At 48.6% G+C, this 19,288-nt stretch overlaps 1 protein-coding gene across 3 annotated transcripts in view; it reads right to left on the bottom strand.

Moving 5' to 3' along the window:
• The window catches only part of LOC134338809 (serine/arginine-rich splicing factor 2-like), a 50,440-nt gene extending 39,849 nt beyond the window's left edge, over positions 1-10,591 (bottom strand). For 2 of the 3 annotated variants that reach the window (XM_063034881.1, XM_063034882.1), the window contains exons 1-2: positions 10,467-10,574; positions 9,565-9,705 (exon numbers count right to left, since the gene is read on the bottom strand). In XM_063034881.1, coding sequence (XP_062890951.1) covers positions 9,565-9,705; positions 10,467-10,496 — 171 coding nt within the window. In that variant the 5' untranslated portion in view covers positions 10,497-10,574. Of the gene's footprint in view, positions 1-9,564; positions 9,706-10,466 lie in introns of all 3 variants that reach the window. The other variant, XM_063034883.1, reaches the window with a different exon arrangement.
• Between the last annotated feature and the right edge of the window lie 8,697 nt (positions 10,592-19,288).

Below are 19,288 nucleotides of genomic sequence, written 5' to 3'. Positions count from 1 at the left end.
CCAATGCAATCTTTCCATGACTGAGGTCCTCCAGACCTGGCAACATCCTTGTAAACTTTCTCTGTACTCCCTCAACCTTATTTGTATTGTTCCTGTAGGTAGGTCACCAAAACTGCACACAATACTCCAAATGAGGGCTCACCAACATCTTTTACAACTTCAACATAACATCCCATCTCCTGTACTCAATACAACATTGATTTATGAAGGCCAATGTGATAGCCCACGGACATTGCTGGAGAAGATTATGAAGTTAAAAGTTGCTTATTGTAGACACGTTACGCGGAGAGATAACATCTTGTCAGACTTGCTATATGGAAAGGTGGAGGGAAAGAAAGGACGAGGAAGGCAAAGAACAACGTGGCTGGATAACAACAGACAATAGGTGCAGGAGTAGGTTATTCAGCCCCTGGAGCCAGCACCGCCATTCACTGTGATCATGTCAAAAGTGGCATCACAGGTAGGTCGGATTATAAAGAAAGCTTTTGGCACATTCGTTGCCGTCGTTAGGTCGCATCTGGAATTTCCAGTTGGCGGACGATTTCCCTCCACGCCGCTCTGTCCCAACACTTGTCCACAACATCCTAGTCTTGTCCAGCTTGGTCCAATCCTTACGACAAACCCCACCAAACCTTCACGATTTAACCCAAACCTAGTGACGGCACAATTGACATTCACCCATTAACCTGGTAGGTCTTTGGACCGTGGCACCCAGGGGAAAACCCAAGCATTGCACAGGGATACTGGGATTGAACACTGAGTGGTTAATACCGTCGCGCTAACCACTATGCTAGCGTGGCGCCCATGTACTGTAATATTCAGCCATCTGCACACGGTCCAAGAAATCAGGATTTTGACCTCTATTCCTTGATCTTCCCCACAAAACAACAAATTTCATGCCAGATGCCATTGACAATAAACCCAATGTCCATTCTGATAAATTCCACCTGTCAATCTTTCCCCTTCTCACCTTCAACCTGTGCTCAAGTATTTGATATACTATCCACCCTATCTACTTCAATTTTACAGACTTCCAGCAGCAATCCTCTCTGCCACTCTGAGGAGAAAGAAATCCAACCTCCCTTGGTATCTAACATTCTCCAAACCAGGAAGAACCCCCATTCCTCCGTGATGGGCAACCAGAACTGCAAATATTCCAGATTTATACAACGACAAAATCAATTTCATACACTGGGAGTGGGCCCTGACTGTATGTGGTACGACTTCTTTACCAGCTGGCCACTGAGACTCAGGCCTCTGTGCATCAATGCTCCCAAACCTCCTTATGGACCTCACTCTCCCCTTGTATCTACCCCCCCCCATCACTGTCTATGGTGATCACTCTCCCCTTGTATCTGTCCCCCCCATCACTATCTATGGTGATCACTCACTCGTATCTAACCCCCGCCATCACTGTCTATGGTGATCACTCTCTCGTGTCTACCCCCCCATCACTGTCCATCGTAATTATTCTCTGGTATCTAACCCCCCCCCATCACTGTCTATGGTGACCACTCACTCGTATCTAACACCCGCCATCACTGTCTATGGTGATCACTCTCTCGTGTCTACCCCATCACTGTCCATCGTAATTATTCTCTTGTATCTAACCCCCCCCATCACTGTCTATGGTGATCACTCTCTCGTATCTACCCCTCCCATCACTGTGTATGGTAATCACTCTCTCGTATCTAACCCCCCCATCACTGTCTATGGGGATCACTGTCTTGTATCTAACCTCCCCCCCATCACTGTCTATGGTGATCACTCTCTTGTATCGAACCCCCCCCATCACTATGTTGATCACTTTCTCGTATCTACCCCTCCCATCACTGTGTATGGTAATCACTCTCTCGTATCTAACCCCCCCCAATCACTGTCTATGGTGATCACTCTCTCATATCTAACCCCACCATCACTGTCTATAGTGATCACTCTCTCGTATCTAACCCTCCCCATCACTGTCTATTGTGATTACAACCTCGTATCTAACCCCCCCCATCACTGTCTATGGTGATCACTTTCTTGTATCTAACCCCCCCCATCACTGGTTATGGTGATCACTCTCTTGAATCTAACCCCCCCCATCACAGTCTATGGTGATCACTCTCTCGTTTCTGACCCCCACCCATCAGTCTATGGTAATCACTCACTCATATCTAACCCCCCCCAATCACTGTCTATTGTGATCACTCTGTCGTATCTATCCCCCCCCATCACTGTCTATGGTGATCACTCTCTCGTATCTGACCCCCCCCCATCACTGTCTATGGTGATCACTCTCTCGTATCCAACCCCCCCCATCACTGTCTATGATGATCACTCTCTCATATCTAACCCCCCCATCACTCTCTCGTATCTGACCCCCCCATCACTGTTTATGGTGATCACTCTCTCGTATCTAGCCCCCCCATCACTGTCTATGGTGATCACTCTCTCGTATCTGACCCCCCCCATCACTGTCTATGGTAATTACAATCTCGTATCTAAACCCCCCCATCACTGTCCATGGTGATCACTCTCTCGTATCTAAACCCCCCCATCACTGTCTATGGTGATTACAATCTCGTATCTAAACCCCCCCATCACTGTCTATGGTGATCACTCTCTCGTATCCAACCCCCCCCCAATCACTGTCTCTGGTGATCACTCTCTCATATCTAACCCCCCCCAATCACTGTCTACAGTGATCACTCTCTCGTATCTAACCCCCCCATCACTGTCTGTGGTGATCACTCTCTCGTATCTAACCCTCCCCCATCACTGTCTGTGGTGATCACTCTCTCGTATCTAACCCCCCCATCACTGTCTATGGTGATCAGTCTCTCGTATCTAACCCCCCCAATCACTGTCTATGGTGATCACTGTCTTGTATCTAACCCCCCCCGCATCATTGTCTATGGTGATCACTCTCTCGTATCCAACCCCCCCATCACTGTCTATGGTAATTACTCTCTCGTATCTACCCCCCCCATCACTCTCTCGTATCTAACCCCCCCCATCAGTCTATGGTGATCACTCTCTCGTTCTGACCCACCCCATCAGTCTATGGTGATCACTCTCTCGTATCTAACCCCCCCATCACTGTCTGTGGTGATCACTCTCTTGTATCTAACCCCCCCATCACTATCTGTGGTGATCACTCTCTCGTATCTAACCCCACCATCACTGTCTATGGTGATCATTCTGTCGTATCTAACCCCCCCATCACCGTCTGTGGTGATCACTCTCTCGTATCTAACCGCCCCCCATCACTGTCTATGGTGATCACTCTCTCGTATCTAACCCCCCCATCACTGTCTATGGTGATCACTCTGCCATATCTAACCCCCCCATCACCGTCTGTGGTGATCATTCTGTCGTATCTAACCGCCCCCCATCACTGTCTGTGGTGATCACTCTCTCGTATCTAACCCCCCCCATCACTGTCTATGGTGATCACTCTCTCATATCTAACCCCCCCATCACTCTCTCGTATCTGACCCCCCCATCACTGTCTATGGTGATCACTCTCTCGTATGTGACCCCCCCATCACTGTCTATGGTGATTACAATCTCGTATCTAACCCCCCCCATCAGTCTATGGTGATCACTCTCTCGTATCTAACCCCCCCATCACTGTCTGTGGTGATCACTCTCTCATATCTAACCCCCCCATCACTCTCTCGTATCTGACCCCCCCATCACTGTCTATGGTGATCACTCTCTCGTATCTAGCCCCCCCATCACTGTCTATGGTGATCACTCTCTCGTATCTAACCCCTCCCATCACTGTCTATGGTGATCACTCTCTCATATCTAACCCCCCCATCACTCTCTCGTATGTGACCCCCCCCATCACTGTCTATGGTGATTACAATCTCGTATCTAAACCCCCCCATCACTGTCTATGGTGATCACTCTCTCGTATCCAACCCCCCCCCCCAATCACTGTCTCTGGTGATCACTCTCTCATATCTAACCCCCCCCAATCACTGTCTATGGTGATCACTCTCTCATATCTAACACCCCGCCATCACTGTCTATGGTGATCACTCTCTCGTATCTAACCCTCCCCCATCACTGTCTGTGGTGATCACTCTCTCGTATCTAACCCCCCCATCACTGTCTGTGGTGATCACTCTCTTGTATCTACCCTCCCCCATCACTGTCTGTGGTGATCACTCTCTTGTATCTAACCCCCCCATCACTGTCTATGGTGATCACTCTCTTGTATCTAACCCCCCCAATCACTGTCTATGGTGATCACTCTCTCGTATCTAACCCCCACCATCACTGTCTGTGGTGATCACTCTCTCGTATCTAACCCCCCCAATCACTGTCTATGGTGATCACTCTCTTGTATCTAACCCTCCCCCATCACTGTCTGTGGTGATCACTCTCTTGTATCCAATTTCTCCCCCCCATCACTGTCTATGGTGATCACTCTCTCGTATCTAACCCCCCCATCACTGTCTATGGTGATCACTCTCTCGTATCTAACCCCCTCACTGTCTATGGTGATCACTCTAACCCCCCCCATCAGTCTATGGTGATCACTCTCTCGTATCTAACCCCCCCATCACTGTCTATGGTGATCACTCTCTCGTATCTAACCCCCCCATCACTGTCTGTGGTGATCACTCTCTCCTATCTAACCCCCCCATCACTGTCTGTGGTGATCACTCTCTTGTATCTAACCCCCCCATCACTATCTGTGGTGATCACTCTCTCCTATCTAACCCCCCCATCACTGTCTGTGGTGATCACTCTCTTGTATCTAACCCCCCCATCACTGTCTGTGGTGATCACTCTCTCGTATCTAACCCCCCCATCACTGTCTGTGGTGATCATTCTGTCGTATCTAAACCCCCCCATCACTGTCTGTGGTGATCACTCTCTCGTATCTAACCCCCCCCCATCACTGTCTATGGTGATCACTCTCTTGTATCTGACGCCCCCCATCACAGTCTATGGTGATCACTCTCTCGTATCTAACCCCCCCCATCACTGTCTATGGTGATCACTCTCTTGTATCTAACCCCCCCCCATCACTGTCTATGGTGATCACTCTCTCGATCCAACTCCCCCTCCATCACTGTCTGTGGTGATCACTGTCTCGTATCCAACCCCCGCCCATCACTGTCTATGGTGATCACTCTCTGGTATCTAACACCCCCCCCCCAACCTGCCTGGTTATGTTTTTAATTGAATCACACACTCCCAGTTTCTATGCAGAAAAAAACAGGCTCCTCAGCCCATCTCACCCATGGTAACTGAGGCTACTGCAATGTGCCTGCGTTTGCCCCTCTCCCTCTGAGCCCTTTATTGCATGCCGTGAACCAATAGCATCAGGCAAGGAGCCTGAAACATTCCTATCCATGATCCGTCTCAGTGTCTGAAACGTTGTGAATATTCCTGTCTCAGCCACTTCCTCTGAGCAGCTTGTTCCACAGGCAGACCTTTGGGTAGAAAAACATGCCCCTTGCGTTCCTTGCAAATCTCTCTCCTCTCACCTTAAGCCTGTGCCCTCCAGTTTTAGATTTCCTTACCCAGGGGGAGACCTTATCTACACCCCCCCCTCCCCGCCGTGGTTTTATAAACCTCTGTCAGGTCACCCTCAATCTCCTTCGCTCCAGAAGAAACAGTCCTGGCCTGCCCAGTCTCCTGATAACTCAAGCCCTCTAGTCCTTGTAACACCCGAGTGAATGTTTCCTCTCCCCCCCACCCCTGCACTGGCTTAATCCCACCCTTCCTCTAGCAGGCCGACCAGAAAAGTACACAATACTCCCTGTAATACACACTAATTGCGGGAGGAACTCAGTTGGCCGGGCAGCATCTTCGGAAACGAGTATAGTCGACGCTTCAGACTGAAATATCGACTGTACTCTTTTCCATCGATGTTGCCTGGCCTGCTGAGTTCCTCCAGCGTTTTGTGTGTGTTACTCGGATTTCCAGCATCTGCAGATTTTCTCTTGTTTGTGACTACAATAATCCCTGTGCGGTCTCACCAATATCTTGTAGAACTGCAACACATCGTCTCAACTCTTGTACTCAGTGCCCTGACTGACGAAGGCCAGCGTGGCAAACGTCTTCTTCACCTGTGACTCCACTTTCAGGGACCAATGTCCCTGTACCCCAGGGTCCCTCTGTTCTGCAACACTCCCCAGGGTCCCTGTCTACCTGTGACTTCACTTTCAGGAACCATGTCACTGTACCCCAGGGTCCCTCTGAACTAGAACACTCTCCAAGGTGCCTCTGTTCTACAACACTCCCCAGGGTCCCTGTCTACCTGTGACTCCACTTTCAGGAACCATGTCCCTATACCCCAGGGTCACACTGTTCTACAATACTCCCCAGGGTCCCTCTGTTCTACAACACTCCCCAGGGTCCCCGTCTACCTGTGACTCCACTTTCAGGAACCATGTCCCTATACCCCAGGGTCACACTGTTCTACAACACTCCCCAGGGTCCCTGTCTACCTGTGACTCCTCTCTCAGGGAAGTTCTCTGATGAAACAAAGGATAAGCAACACACAGATCAGGCAGCATCTGTGGATGGGAATTGAGAGTCAACGTTTCAGGATGGAGGATGGGATGTGTTTGAGTTCTACAGCACAGACACAGGTCCTTTGGCCCATCACGTCTTTGTTTGCCCAATCTTTCCCAATCTACACAAATCCCATTTGCTCACATTCCACCCAAATCCTTCTTTCCCAGGGGTTCCCTTGGTTAATGGCACGGCTCATGGCATGAAAAACGTTGGGATTGCCCCCCCCCCACTGTTCTACTCCCTGCCTATTGAAGTGCCTGTGTGAATGCCTCAAACAGTGATTGTATCTGATGCCAGATACCAACCTCACCCCTCAGATTCCCTGTAAACCTCCTCCCCCCTCACCTTAAAACCTACAAAAAAAATTCTAAATATTGTGGTTACCCGTGCTTCTCTAGCAGGTCACCTCAGCCTCCTTTGCACCAGGGAAAGCGAGCTCAGCCTGTCCAAACTCTCTCCCCACGAATACAGTTGTCCAAGCTCGGCAACAATTCGTCCACCTGGGGAATCTCCTCTGCACTTGCTTCCTGTAGAGGCTGACCAGATCCCTTCACTGTCTCACACAGTGAGCGCCCAGGCACCGAGGACCCTGGCCCATAATTCTTTGAAAGTGACGTCACAGGTAGAGAGGTTCCTAAAGACAGCTTTTGGCTCACTGGCCTTCACAAATTGAAGTATTGAGTACAGGAGTTGGGATGTTATGTTGAAGTTATACAAGACATTGGTTCGGCCAATTTTGGAGAGTTGTGTGCAGTTTTGGTCACCTACCTAGAGGAACGAAGTAAATAAAGTTGAAAAGTAAAGGAGAAAATTTACGAGGATGCTGCTGCACCTGGAGGACCTGAGTAACACGGAAAGACTGAAGAGGTCAGGACCTTATTCCTCGGAACGCAGAAGATCCAGAGATTTGATAGAGGTATACAAAATTATGAGGGGTATAGATAGGCTAAATGAAAGCAGGCTTTTTCCACTGAGGTTAGGTGGGACCACAACCAAAGGTGACAGGTTAAGGGTTAAAGGTGAAAAGTTTAAAGGGAACATGAGGTGAAACTTCTTGATCAGAGTGTTGAATGTGTCATCAACTGCCAACACAAGTGGTGCATGCAAACTGGATGGGCCTGTTTCTATATTGTACTTTTCTATGACTAAGTGAGATCCAACTACTGTTTTGTAAAATTGTAACATAACGTCCCCACATTTTTATTGCTAACTGCTGGATTGGACTATGGAATTGTTATTTTCCTTGTAGTTTAACTTTCTTATGATTTTTAAATAATTATTTATGTATATGCACTTGTTCAGTGTCTTTCCCAATGATTAGTTTCTCTAGTTCATTCTGGAAGTTTCTTGGTTCCCATGGCAGTACTTAAATGGTTTGTTCAAGCAACAGAATTTAAATGGAATTTATTATTGCTACTTTATTTGTGCAACTTTCGACCATGTGAGATCGTAAACACAAAATAATCTGCAGATGCTGTGATCAAAGCAACACTTTCAGTACGCTGGATGAACTCAGGTCGGGTAGCACCAGTTAGAAACGATGAGTCGATGTTTCGGGCCGGAACCCTTCGTCAGGACTGAAGAATGTTTAAATTAAAGTTTAAATCCTCTCTTCGATGTGAGTTCAGTGAGACCCTCTCTCACTGCTCCCCCTCTGTGATCTCTCCCTCTTCGACCACATCCTGACTCACACCCGCTACCACAGCCATGTCTCCTTCCTGGGAACATGTCTCCGCCACAAATTACTGGACTTTCAACTGAAGCTAAAAGCATTCTTCAAATCCTACCCCATCTTTAATTCTTCAGTCCTGACGAAGGGTTCCGGCCCGAAACGTCGACTCATCGTTTCTGACTGGTGCTGCCCGACCTGCTGAGTTCATCCAGCGTACTGAAAGTGTTGTTTTGACCATGTGAGATCGGTGTCTTCTTCGCCTTCCCTCACTACTAGGGTCTGCTTTCGCCATTCTCCTTTCTTCATTTAACACTAAATCATGAAGCAGTAAGTTTTATGCCCCATCTTTGACTTCAGAAGAACCTCGGATCAAAAACATCAACCTCCTCTTCCCTCTCCTCCCTTTTAGGAGCAGAATTAGGCCACTAGCCCACCGAGTCTGCCTGGAAGCACGTCCCACCAGGCTCGAGGACAGCTTCTACCCCGCTGCTATCAGACTATTGAACGGTCCCCCAGTACGAGGACAGCTTCTACCCCGCTGTTATCAGACTATTGAATGGTCCCCCAGTACGATAAGATGGACTCTTGACCTCACAATCTACCTCGTCGTGACCCTTGCAGCTTATTGTCTGCCTGCACTGCCCTTTCTCTGTAACTGAAACACTTTATTCTGCACTCTGTTATTGTTTACCCTTGTTCTACCTCGATGCACTGTGTAATGATACCTCAATGCAATGATCTGTATGCAAGACAAGATTTTCACTGTCACACATACTGAGACACAGTACTAAAACATTTCCCTTAATGACAAAGGCAAGCATTCTTAACCACCCTATTCCCCTGCACTGTACCAACATCCCTCCATACAAAAACATTCTTAGGACCCTGCCCCCGCACCCCCCCCCCCAAACTGCAGAACCTCAACTACTGGGATTAAATTCCATTGTCAAATTTCCAACTGACCCAGATCCTGCCTTACACAACTCTGGCAAGTTTTGTTTTAACTGCCCCAGATTGAAAAAACGGTACATCTTTCTGAAACTGAGCAGCCCACCCATAGCTGCAATCAGCCCACCAATCCCAGCACAGAGCAGGGGGATCAGTTTGACGACTGGCACAGGCCAGCAGAATCAGCTTGGGGACAGACACGGGGCAGCAGGGAGAGAGCAGGACAGGGACATAAAGCTAGTTTATAAGTGGGGAAATCCAGTTGTTAGCTGAGTTGTTAACATAAGTTAGCCATGTTTATCCGAAGGTTACCGGCAACCTCGGGAGTCCCTGAGCCCCAGAAAGGCTGGTATCGGAGCACAGAGCCTCATGCCCCGTCTGCCACTTCCAGTTGAAGGGGAACAGAGACTCACCTCCCCGTACTTTTCAAAGACCCGCTTAAGAGTCTCAGGGGACGTCCGGTACGTGAGATTGTCAACCTTCAAGCTTGTCATCCCCTCGATATCCGGAGGCCCACTCCTGTCATAGCTCATGGTGACTTGCCGGCTTCCTTCCTGAGGGCAAATGGGAAGGATGGTTGTGTGAGCTAATTGTCCAGCATCCAACCCTGGATCAAGCCTCTGACCATTGTTGTTTCACCAGCCCTCCCCTCCCTAGTCTCTCCCTCCCTCTCCCCAGTCTCCCCTCGCCGCCCCTCCCCTCCCCAGTCTCTCCCTCCCTCTCCCCAGTCTCCCCTCGCCACCCCTCCCCTCCCCAGTCTCCCCTCACCCCCACTCCCCAGTCTCCACTCGCCCCCCACCCCCCAGTCTCCCTTCGCCCCCCCACCTCCACTCTCCAGTCTCCCCTCGCCCCCGCCCCCACTCCCCAGTCTCCCCTCGGCCCCCACTCCCCAGTCTCCCCTCGCCCCGCCCCCACTCCCCAGTCTCCCCTCGCCACCCCTCCCCAGTCTCCCCTCGCCCCACCCCCACTCCCCAGTCTCTCCTCGCCCCCACCCCCAGTCTCCCCTCGCCACCCTCCCCTCCCCGTCTCCCCTCGCCACCCTCCCCTCCCCGTCTCCCCTCGCCCCCACTCCCCTCCCCCTCCCCCTCCCCACCATCCCTCACCGCCCCCTCCCCTCCCCCAATCTCCCGTTCTCTCTGTCACTACGTCAACTTTTCTCCCTCACTATCCACCTTCCTCCCTCATTCCCACTCACCATCCCCTCTTGACTCCGTCACTATCCACCTCCTCTGCCTTAATCCCTCTCGCCGTCCTCCTCCCCTCCCTCACTATCCCTCCGTTACTCTACCCACTTCTCCCTAATTTTATCTCTCACCACTCTCCCCTTTCTATTCTCTTCACTCATTATCGCCTTCCTCCCTCATTTTTCCTCCTCACCCTCTGTCGACCAAAACCTGCAGAAGGAAGCGAAAATGGCGCCCGGACGTGACGCCCCGACTGGTCGCCGGAAGCGTGGCGCTGGACTCCGGAAGCGGCGGGGAAGCTAGAAAACGATGCGGGGCGGAAGTGAGTGTCGGCGGGAAGAGGCAACAGCAACGCCGCGGGGCGGGACAGGGTGCAAGCGGATGTGATGTAGAACGGTTCGCGCCAGTCGCCATAGTGTCTGGTTATGTCACCGTCAAAGCCCGTTGGCGAGGCGGGGCTGGTGGAGGCCGTGGATAGTGATTGGTTAATAAGCTGTCAATTATCCGTCAGTAATCAATGGCGGTCGGTTGATAACCGGAAAAGTATCGTCTGTTATCGGTCATTAATTCATGGCAGTAAACAATAGGTTATCATAAAGAAAAATAATGTCAGGATGTATATTGCATACTTTTTTCTGACTTTAAATGCACTTATTGAAACCTATTTGTCAATATTCAGGGAATAATTTATAATCAGTGGGTGGAATCTCCAATAATTGGTAAAATATCGATCATGGTTTAGGTAAATTGTCGTGAAATGTCTATTAATCGATGATTAATGGGTAGGACTCATCAATACTTAGAGAAAAATCTTGCAAATGGCAAATAATCAATGATCGATTGTTAGAAATCGTCAATGATCAACAATCAATCATTACAAATCAACCTAAATGAGTAAACGCGCGCGACAATGTTCAATGATCACTCATTAATGGTTCGAAGTAATCAATAATCAATGATCAATTGGTGAAAACATTAATAAATGATTAGCTTTTGTCATATGTGCATTGAACCGTACAGAATCAAAATCAGGTTTATTATCGCCGGCATGTGTCATGGAATTTGTTAACTTAGCAGCAGTTCAATGCCACAAATAATATAGAAGAAGAAAAAGAATAAAAGTAAAACATAAGTAAATAAACCAATTACAGTATATGTATATTGAATAAAGTAAAAATTGTGCAAAAACAATATATATTTTAAAAATTGAGGTAGTGTTCACAGGTTCAATGTCCATTTAGGAATCGGATGGCAGACGGGAAGAAGCTGTTCCTGAATCGCTGAGTGTGTGTCTTCAGGCTTCTGTATCTCCTACCTGATGGTGACAGTGTGAAAAGGGCATGCCCTGGGTGCTGGAGGTCTTTAATAATGGACGCTGCCTTTCTGAGACACCGCTCCCTGAAGATGCCCTGGGTACTTTGTAGGTTAGTACCCTGGACATTCCACCTCTCCGGGAAGTTCCGGGAGTCTCCCGCATATTGATAGCAGCTCCCTGGCACCCGGACATTATATACAATATCCCGGAAATAGATTTTTTTGAGAGGGAGAGCGAGCATCCTGATTGCCTCTCTTCATGCTAAGAGTGGCCCCCAACCTCCAGGCCCCAAGGAAACAATATGATTTGGCGATAGGAAACAATATGAGTCAGCTGCATTCCCTCATTTCCTCATTGAATTTTAACACACGCAAGGTCATCACTGACCCAAGACGTGCAAAGGAATGGGCCCGTGACCCATTTGTGAATGTCCCCGGTGAATCATCCATGTCAGCGAGGGAAAAAGATCAACTCCTCGAGCTTGCAAATGACGGCGGACTGAAAAGTATGTTTGACATAACATCTCTGCCGGCATTCCGGATCAAAGTCAAGGCTGAATATCCTGAGATAGCCATTAAAGCACTGAAAACGTTGCTTCCATTTCCAACATATCGCTGCAATGAATGCAACGAAAACTAAATTGCGGAATAGACTGGACATAAGGAACCCCCTTCGAGTATCGCTGTCTCCCATCACCCCTCGATAGGACCGTCTTGTAGCAGGGAAACAAGCCCAGGGCTCGCACTGATTCAGCGATATTGGTGCGTTGCAATGATTTTATATGTTCATACGGGGAAAATATGCGCTGTGTGTTTAATATCCAAACGTTACTTAAAATGTTATGATGCTATTGACTTATAAGTGACTTATAATTCAGTTGTCTCCAACCTCTGGACCACGAAGAATACAGCGGTAGCCGGGACGCACCCAGCACATCTTTAAGAAAAAAGCCGAAATAAGCAAGCTAATTAATTAGGTGCCGCCCAGCACGTAAATGTCGGCCCAGATCAGAGGCGATTGCCGATTGTGTGCTGAACAGCCTCTGGAGTCCAACCCTGATCGCTGACCACTCGGGTTATCAGACCTTCTACTGACCGCTAAGCTCCCATGCTGCCCTTACCATCATGAAATTGGCAAATTAATGATAAATCATAAAGTAAATTACCAAAATAATGCCCAATATTTAGTGCTAAACTGAGAACAAATGTGCACTGGTGTGGTTTGCTGGTGACCCGAGTTCAGTTCCCGCTGTTGTCTGTAAGGCGTCTGTATGTTTCCCCCGTGACCGTGTGGGTTTCCTCCCGGTTAATCAGTCATGTGGGTGTAATTGGGTGATGTGGGCTTGTTGGCTAGGAGGACCTGTTACTGTTCCGTACCTCTAAATAAAAGTAAATAACCATGGTGATAATGGGTACAAGTAATCAATAATGTAGAAATTATCATGAAAATGACAATTAATGGCCATAACCATCAATAATGTGCAATAACCAATAATTGGTTATTGGTGAAAATGCCTGTGCCAGGTAATCAATGATTAATGGTTAGGGATCAGCTGTCTATATTTAGAGGTTAATGTTCGAAGCGTCACTGAGACAGTCAGGCTATTTGATCCATTGAGTCTGCTCCACCGTTCAATTATGGCTGATCGCTCCTGCGGTTTGTTTGTCCATTCATCCCTCCCTGTTAATCTCCTTCCCGGTACTCATCTCTACAAGCAGCCCAAATGCTGCACCTGTCCATACACCTCCTCCCTCACCTCCATTCATGGTGCCAAGCAGTCCTTCCAGGTACACCTCTACAGTCGACGTCTCGGGCCGAGACCCTCCTGAAGGGTCCTGCCAAACAGTTTCTGCCGGAAACGTCGACTGCACTTTTTTCCATAGACGCTGCCTGACCTGCTGAGTTCCTCTGGCATTTTGTGTGTGTTGCTTGGATTTCCAGCATCTGCAGATTGTCTCTTGTTTGTGATTGGTTATCTATTGTGTCTGGTGCTCCCGGTGTGGCTTCCTCTGCATCGGTGAGATCCATTGTAAACCGGGGGACCACTTCGCCATGCACCTCCGCTCCATCCATTCAAAGAGGAACTTCCCAGTGGCCAAACATTTCAATTCTCATTCCCATTCCAACATGTTGGTCCTTGGCCTCTTGTGACAAGATGAGGCCGCCCTCAGGGTGGAGGAGTAAATCCTTGTACACCCTATCCTCGTTATATGCGAGGGATACGTTCCTCGAAGTTGACGCATAATGTGAATAATTATTTGGATTAGATTACAGTAGATTATGAGGACACGCAGTCCTCTTTTATTGTCATTTAGTAATGCATGCATTAAGAAATGATACAATATTCCTCCGGTGTGATATCACAGAAACACAGGACAGACCAAGACTGAAAAACTGACAAAAACCACATAATTATAACATATAGTTACAACAGTGCAAGCAATACCGTAACTTGATGAAGAACAGGCCATGGCACAGTAAAAAAGTTCAAAGTCTCTCGAAAGTCCCACATCTCACGCAGACGGGAGAAGAAAGAAAACTTTCCCTGCCATGCCCGACCACAGTCCGACTCTGAGTCGTCCGAAAACTTCGAGCTTCGATCAGCCCTCCGACACCAAGTACCGAGCACCATCTCTATCCGAACGATTCGACCTCAGCCTCGGTCGCCAGCAGCAGGCAAAGCCGGGGATTTTGGGGCCTTCCCACCGGAGATTCTCGATCGCACAGTAACAACGGCAGCGAAACCAGGCATTTCAGAGATTTCTCCAGATGTTCCTCTGCTTCTCACGTCTGTCTCCATCAAATCAGATTGTCCACGGCCCCTATTTAACAGAAACGATATAATTTCACCGGAGAGCTGGGCGCAGTGCGTCGCACTGTCATCTTCTCCTCCCGCCTATTATTTAAATGGAGGAAATAGGGATGCGCTCCAGAGGGCTTCCTAAATATGTTTTATCTGTAATTTATTCACATTTTCATACCAATACAAGACAAAAGCAGTACCACAAGACAACATTGATATTATATTTAATCAATTTAAGGTAATATTCAATGTAATAAATGATAGAAAGGTAACATCCTCTGGTGTACAGTACTCACCAACAGTGGCAGGTGTGTTCGCTCCGGGAGATGAGTGGTTGTGGTGTCGGGCAGCTTTACACGGATAAGGTGGATGGTTGTGGTCGTCAGGATAATATCAAGCACAGCAAGAGGTGAAGGAAGACTCACAAAACTCTTAGTCATAGTCATAGTCATACTTTATTGATCCCGGGGAAAATTGGTTTTCGTTACAGTTGCACCATAAATAATTAATAGTAATAAAACCATAAATAGTTAAATAGTAATATGTAAATTATGCCAGTAAATTATGAAATAAGTCCAGGACCAGCCTATTGGCTCAGGGTGTCTGACCCTCCAAGGGAGGAGTTGTAAAGTTTGATGGCCACAGGCAGGAATGACTTCCTATGACGCTCTATGCTGCATCTCGGTGGAATGAGTCTCTGGCTGAATGTACTCCTGTGCCCACCCAGTACATTATGTAGTGGATGGGAGACATTGTCCAAGATGGCATGCAACTTAGACAGCATCCTCTTTTCATACACCACCGTCAGAGAGTCCAGTTCCATCCCCACAACATCACTGGCCTTACGAATGAGTTTGTTGATTCTGTTGGTGTCTGCTACCCTCAGCCTGCTGCCCCAGCACACAACAGCAAACATGATCGCACTGGCCACCACAGACTCGTAGAACATCCTCAGCATCTTCCGGCAGATGTTAAAGGACCTCAGTCTCCTCAGGAAATAGAGACGGCTCTGACCCTTCTTGTAGAACTGCCGGCAGCAGAAGATTACAGCAATTTGAATAAAATGGTGAGGGTTGTTTGCTTGGCAGCATTTTGTTTTTCAGCATAAATTTGGTTGCAGGGAAGAAGGGTTGACGGCAGGGAATGACTGAAATGCTGACTCTGTTCTAAACTTGGGTCCATGTCCATCGCCATTTGTGCCAAATGTTCCGAATTCCGCCATTCCCTCCCCGTTGGTAAACTCCCGGGATTTTCAAAATCGTCTGTTGCTTGCAGCATCTGAGAGATAGTTCACCGTAAAACAAAATGAAAAACGCCTTGAATGTGGATCACACCTTGGTCGAGTGGTTGAATCAGCAATGTTGTGTTCGGCGGCAGGAAACGCACTGTTATGTTAGGATGAAAACTGCCCGAGTGTTTCGGATGGGCTGGCGTATTGTCAAGCAACAAAAGAACTTTAAAGGCAGATTCTGTTCCTGGCAGCAGCGCCCCGGAGCTGTGTTACCTTCAGCTGATGCCGCACTGTTTATAATTTCAAACTGTTTTTCAAGTGTTAAAGTGGTTCTCTGCCGCTTGGCTGACAGCCCAGGACATGACGTTGGACGCTTAGGAGGCATAGTTAAATATTTCAAGCACAAAATCACTGCACCGTAGGTAAAACCAACAGAAGTTTAAGACCGTGGATCCACACCTTGCCAAAGCCAATGCGAGACCGGTGGGAGTGAGACTGTGCACCTGACTTGTATTGGCGGGAAAGCAGTGCTCCTCGCATAACTGTGAGTTTTGGACACATATCATGAGACGTTGGTAGCAGTGCTCCTCGTATACCTGTGAATCTGCATAGTCTGAAGACGCATATAATGAGGATAGGGTGTATTCCGTCTGGGTAGCCTCCAACCTGATAGCATGAATATCGATTTCTCCTTACAGTAAAAATATTTTAACTCTCCCTCCTCTTTTCCTCTATTACCCATTCTAACTTCTACACCTCTTCTCACTTGCTTGTCACCCTCCTCCTTCCCTTTCTGCTATGGTCCACTCTCCTCTACAATCAGATTCCTTCCTCTCCAGTCCTTTACCTTTCTTGCCCACCTGGTTTCACCCATGGCCTCTAGTGATCCTCCTTCCCCACCCCCCATCTTTTTAATCTGGCGTCTTTTTCCTTCTCAGTCCTGACGAAGCATCCCAGTCCAAAGCGTTGATCGTTTATTTTTTCCGTGGATGCTGCCTGATCTGTTTTGGATTTTTTCCAACCCTATTTCTTCCTATTTCCAACCCTGTAATCCTTAACCACTTTATTAATGCAGAACCGATCAATGTAGAACCTATCAATATCCACTTTAAACATACGCAGTGACTTGGTCTCCACAACTACCTCTCGCAGTGAATTGCAGATTCACCACCATCTGGCTAAAGAAATTTCTCCTCGTCTCCGTTCTAAAGGGGCATGCTCCTGTTCTGAGGCTATCCCCTCTGGTCCTGGACTCCCCACTGTAGGAAACATCCTCTCCACGTCCACTCTATCTTGGCCTTGCAATATTTGATACGTTTTGATGAGGTGCACCTCTCACTCTTCCAAACCTCAGCGAGTACAGGCCCAGAGCCATCAAATACTCCTCATACATTCACCCTTCCATTCCCCAAATCATTCTTGTGACTCTCCTCTACACCCTCTCCGATGCAAAAATATACTTCCTTAGATATTGGACCCAAAACTGCTCACAACCTACCTGACCAATGCCTTATAAAGCCTCAGCAGTACATCACAGTGGTTAACACAACGTTTTACAGTACCAGTGACCCGGGTTCGATTTCCATCACACGGTAGTGTAGAGGTTAACACAACGGTTTACAGTACCAGTGACCCGGGTTCGATTTCCATCACACGGTAGTGTAGTGGTTAACACAACGGTTTACAGTACCAGTGACCCGGGTTCGATTCCCACTGCTGTTTGTACATTCTCCTCGTGACTGTGTGGGCTTCATCTAGGCGCTGCAGTTTAGACGGGTTGGTCATTGTAAATTGCCCCGTGATTAGGCTGAGTTTAACTCGGGGGTTGCTGGGTGGCATAGCTCGAAGGGCTGGAAGAGCCGATTTTGCATTCTATCTCAAAAATACCTGCCTCATGTTACACTTTGCCTCGTGCTCTACCTGGCTCGAGCTACACCTGCCTCGTACTCTACCTGGCTCGAGCTACACCTGCCTCGTGCTCTACCTGGCTCGAGCTACACCTGCCTCGTACTCTACCTGGCTCGAGCTACACCTGCCTCGTGCTCTACCTGGCTCGAGCTACACCTGCCTCGTGCTCTACCTGGCTCGAGCTACACCTGCCTCATGCTCTACCTGGCTCGAGCTACACCTGCCTCGTGCTCTACCTGACTCGAGCTACACCTGCCTCGTGCTCTACTTGGCTCGAGCTACACCTGCCTCGTGCTCTACCTAGCTCGAGCTACACCTGCCCTGAGGCAGAGCATTCCACATATCCACAACTCTCTGGGTGAAAAAGTTTTTCCTCAACTCCGTTCTAAATGGCCTACCCCTTATTCTTAGACCTAGAGCTCCACCTGCCTTGTGATACACCTGCCCTCATGCTGAACCTGCCCCGAGCTACACCTGTTTCATGCTCTACCTGCCTTGAGCTACACTTGTCTCGTGCTACACCTGCCTTGTGCTGTACCTGCATCAGACCATAAGACCATAAGATGTAGGAACAGAATTTGGCCATTCAGCCCATTAAGTCTGCTCTTAGTGCTGGTAATTATCCATACGACGGTTATTTGACATTGAAGTTGGAGTTCTTGGAACCGATGTGGGAGTGTCTGAGGTGCTGGTTTGTCCGTGCCCCGTTGAGAAGGGCGGTGTTTCACTTCTGGTTGGTGGTGGGGCTCAAGGAGCCTGCAAGGAGAAGGCTGGGAGAATTTTCTGGGAACATTTTCCATGTACCCAGTGTTCTGAGCGGCTTTTGAGGAAGTGCGTTTCTGCATTGGGCTGGATACCGAATGTAGACGCGGGGCTGTACGGTTCACCCAGTCAAAGTCAATCGTGTTAGACTGGAGTAGTGAGAGTGATGGGGACCCCCAAATTCCCCGGAGTGCCTGAGGGCGAAGCCCTCTTGGTGAACACTCTGGAAGACCACAGGGGGAGTCGGGCGTGCCTGCTGGGGTACTGGTGAGGCCCGAATTTCAGAAGCCCTCGGTTGTACAGGGTGGCAGTGATTGTCAGGAACACTACGAAGAGGGAGGTCACCTTCAAGTGGGAGATGCCCCTGGCGCATTTGTTCCCAGTGACGGTAATGTCTAGTGCCCCCGTGAGGCACGCTGGGGAGAAACTATTGGAAAAGGGTGGACAGCTGACCGCTGAATCATTCAACTTCGGGGACTCCCCGGTTTCTGCGGGTTGGAAGAGGAGGCTGGTAGAGGAGATGTTGAAGCTGGAAGGTGTCCCTTCCACTGATGAGTTTGATGTGAGTTGTTCCAAGAGCACTCGTCACACCATCCGGGTGACCAAGAACACCCCGTTTAGAGAGAGGTTGTGGCAACTGGCCCCTGTAGACGTGGAAGACATTGGGCAGCATTTGTGTAAGTTGAAGGAAGTTGGGATCATCACCAAGTCCCGAAGCCCCTATGCATCCCCAATAATAGTGGCCCGGAAGAAGTATGGGAAGGTACAGATGTGTGTGGACTATAGGATTCTGAACTGTCCCTGACCGGTAAATGGTCCCAAGGATTGAAGACGCACTGGCCTGCCTGAGTGGTGCAAAGTGGTTCAGTGTGCTGGACTTGAAGAGTGGATATTACCAGATCCCCATGAGTGAGGCTGACAAAGAGAAGACAAC

The sequence above is a fragment of the Mobula hypostoma genome, chromosome 28 (genome assembly GCF_963921235.1).
Source record: "Mobula hypostoma chromosome 28, sMobHyp1.1, whole genome shotgun sequence".
Lineage (NCBI taxonomy): Eukaryota > Metazoa > Chordata > Chondrichthyes > Myliobatiformes > Myliobatidae > Mobula > Mobula hypostoma.
Note: the sequence above shows the minus strand (reverse complement) of the source record. Positions and strands in the feature narration are given on the sequence as shown.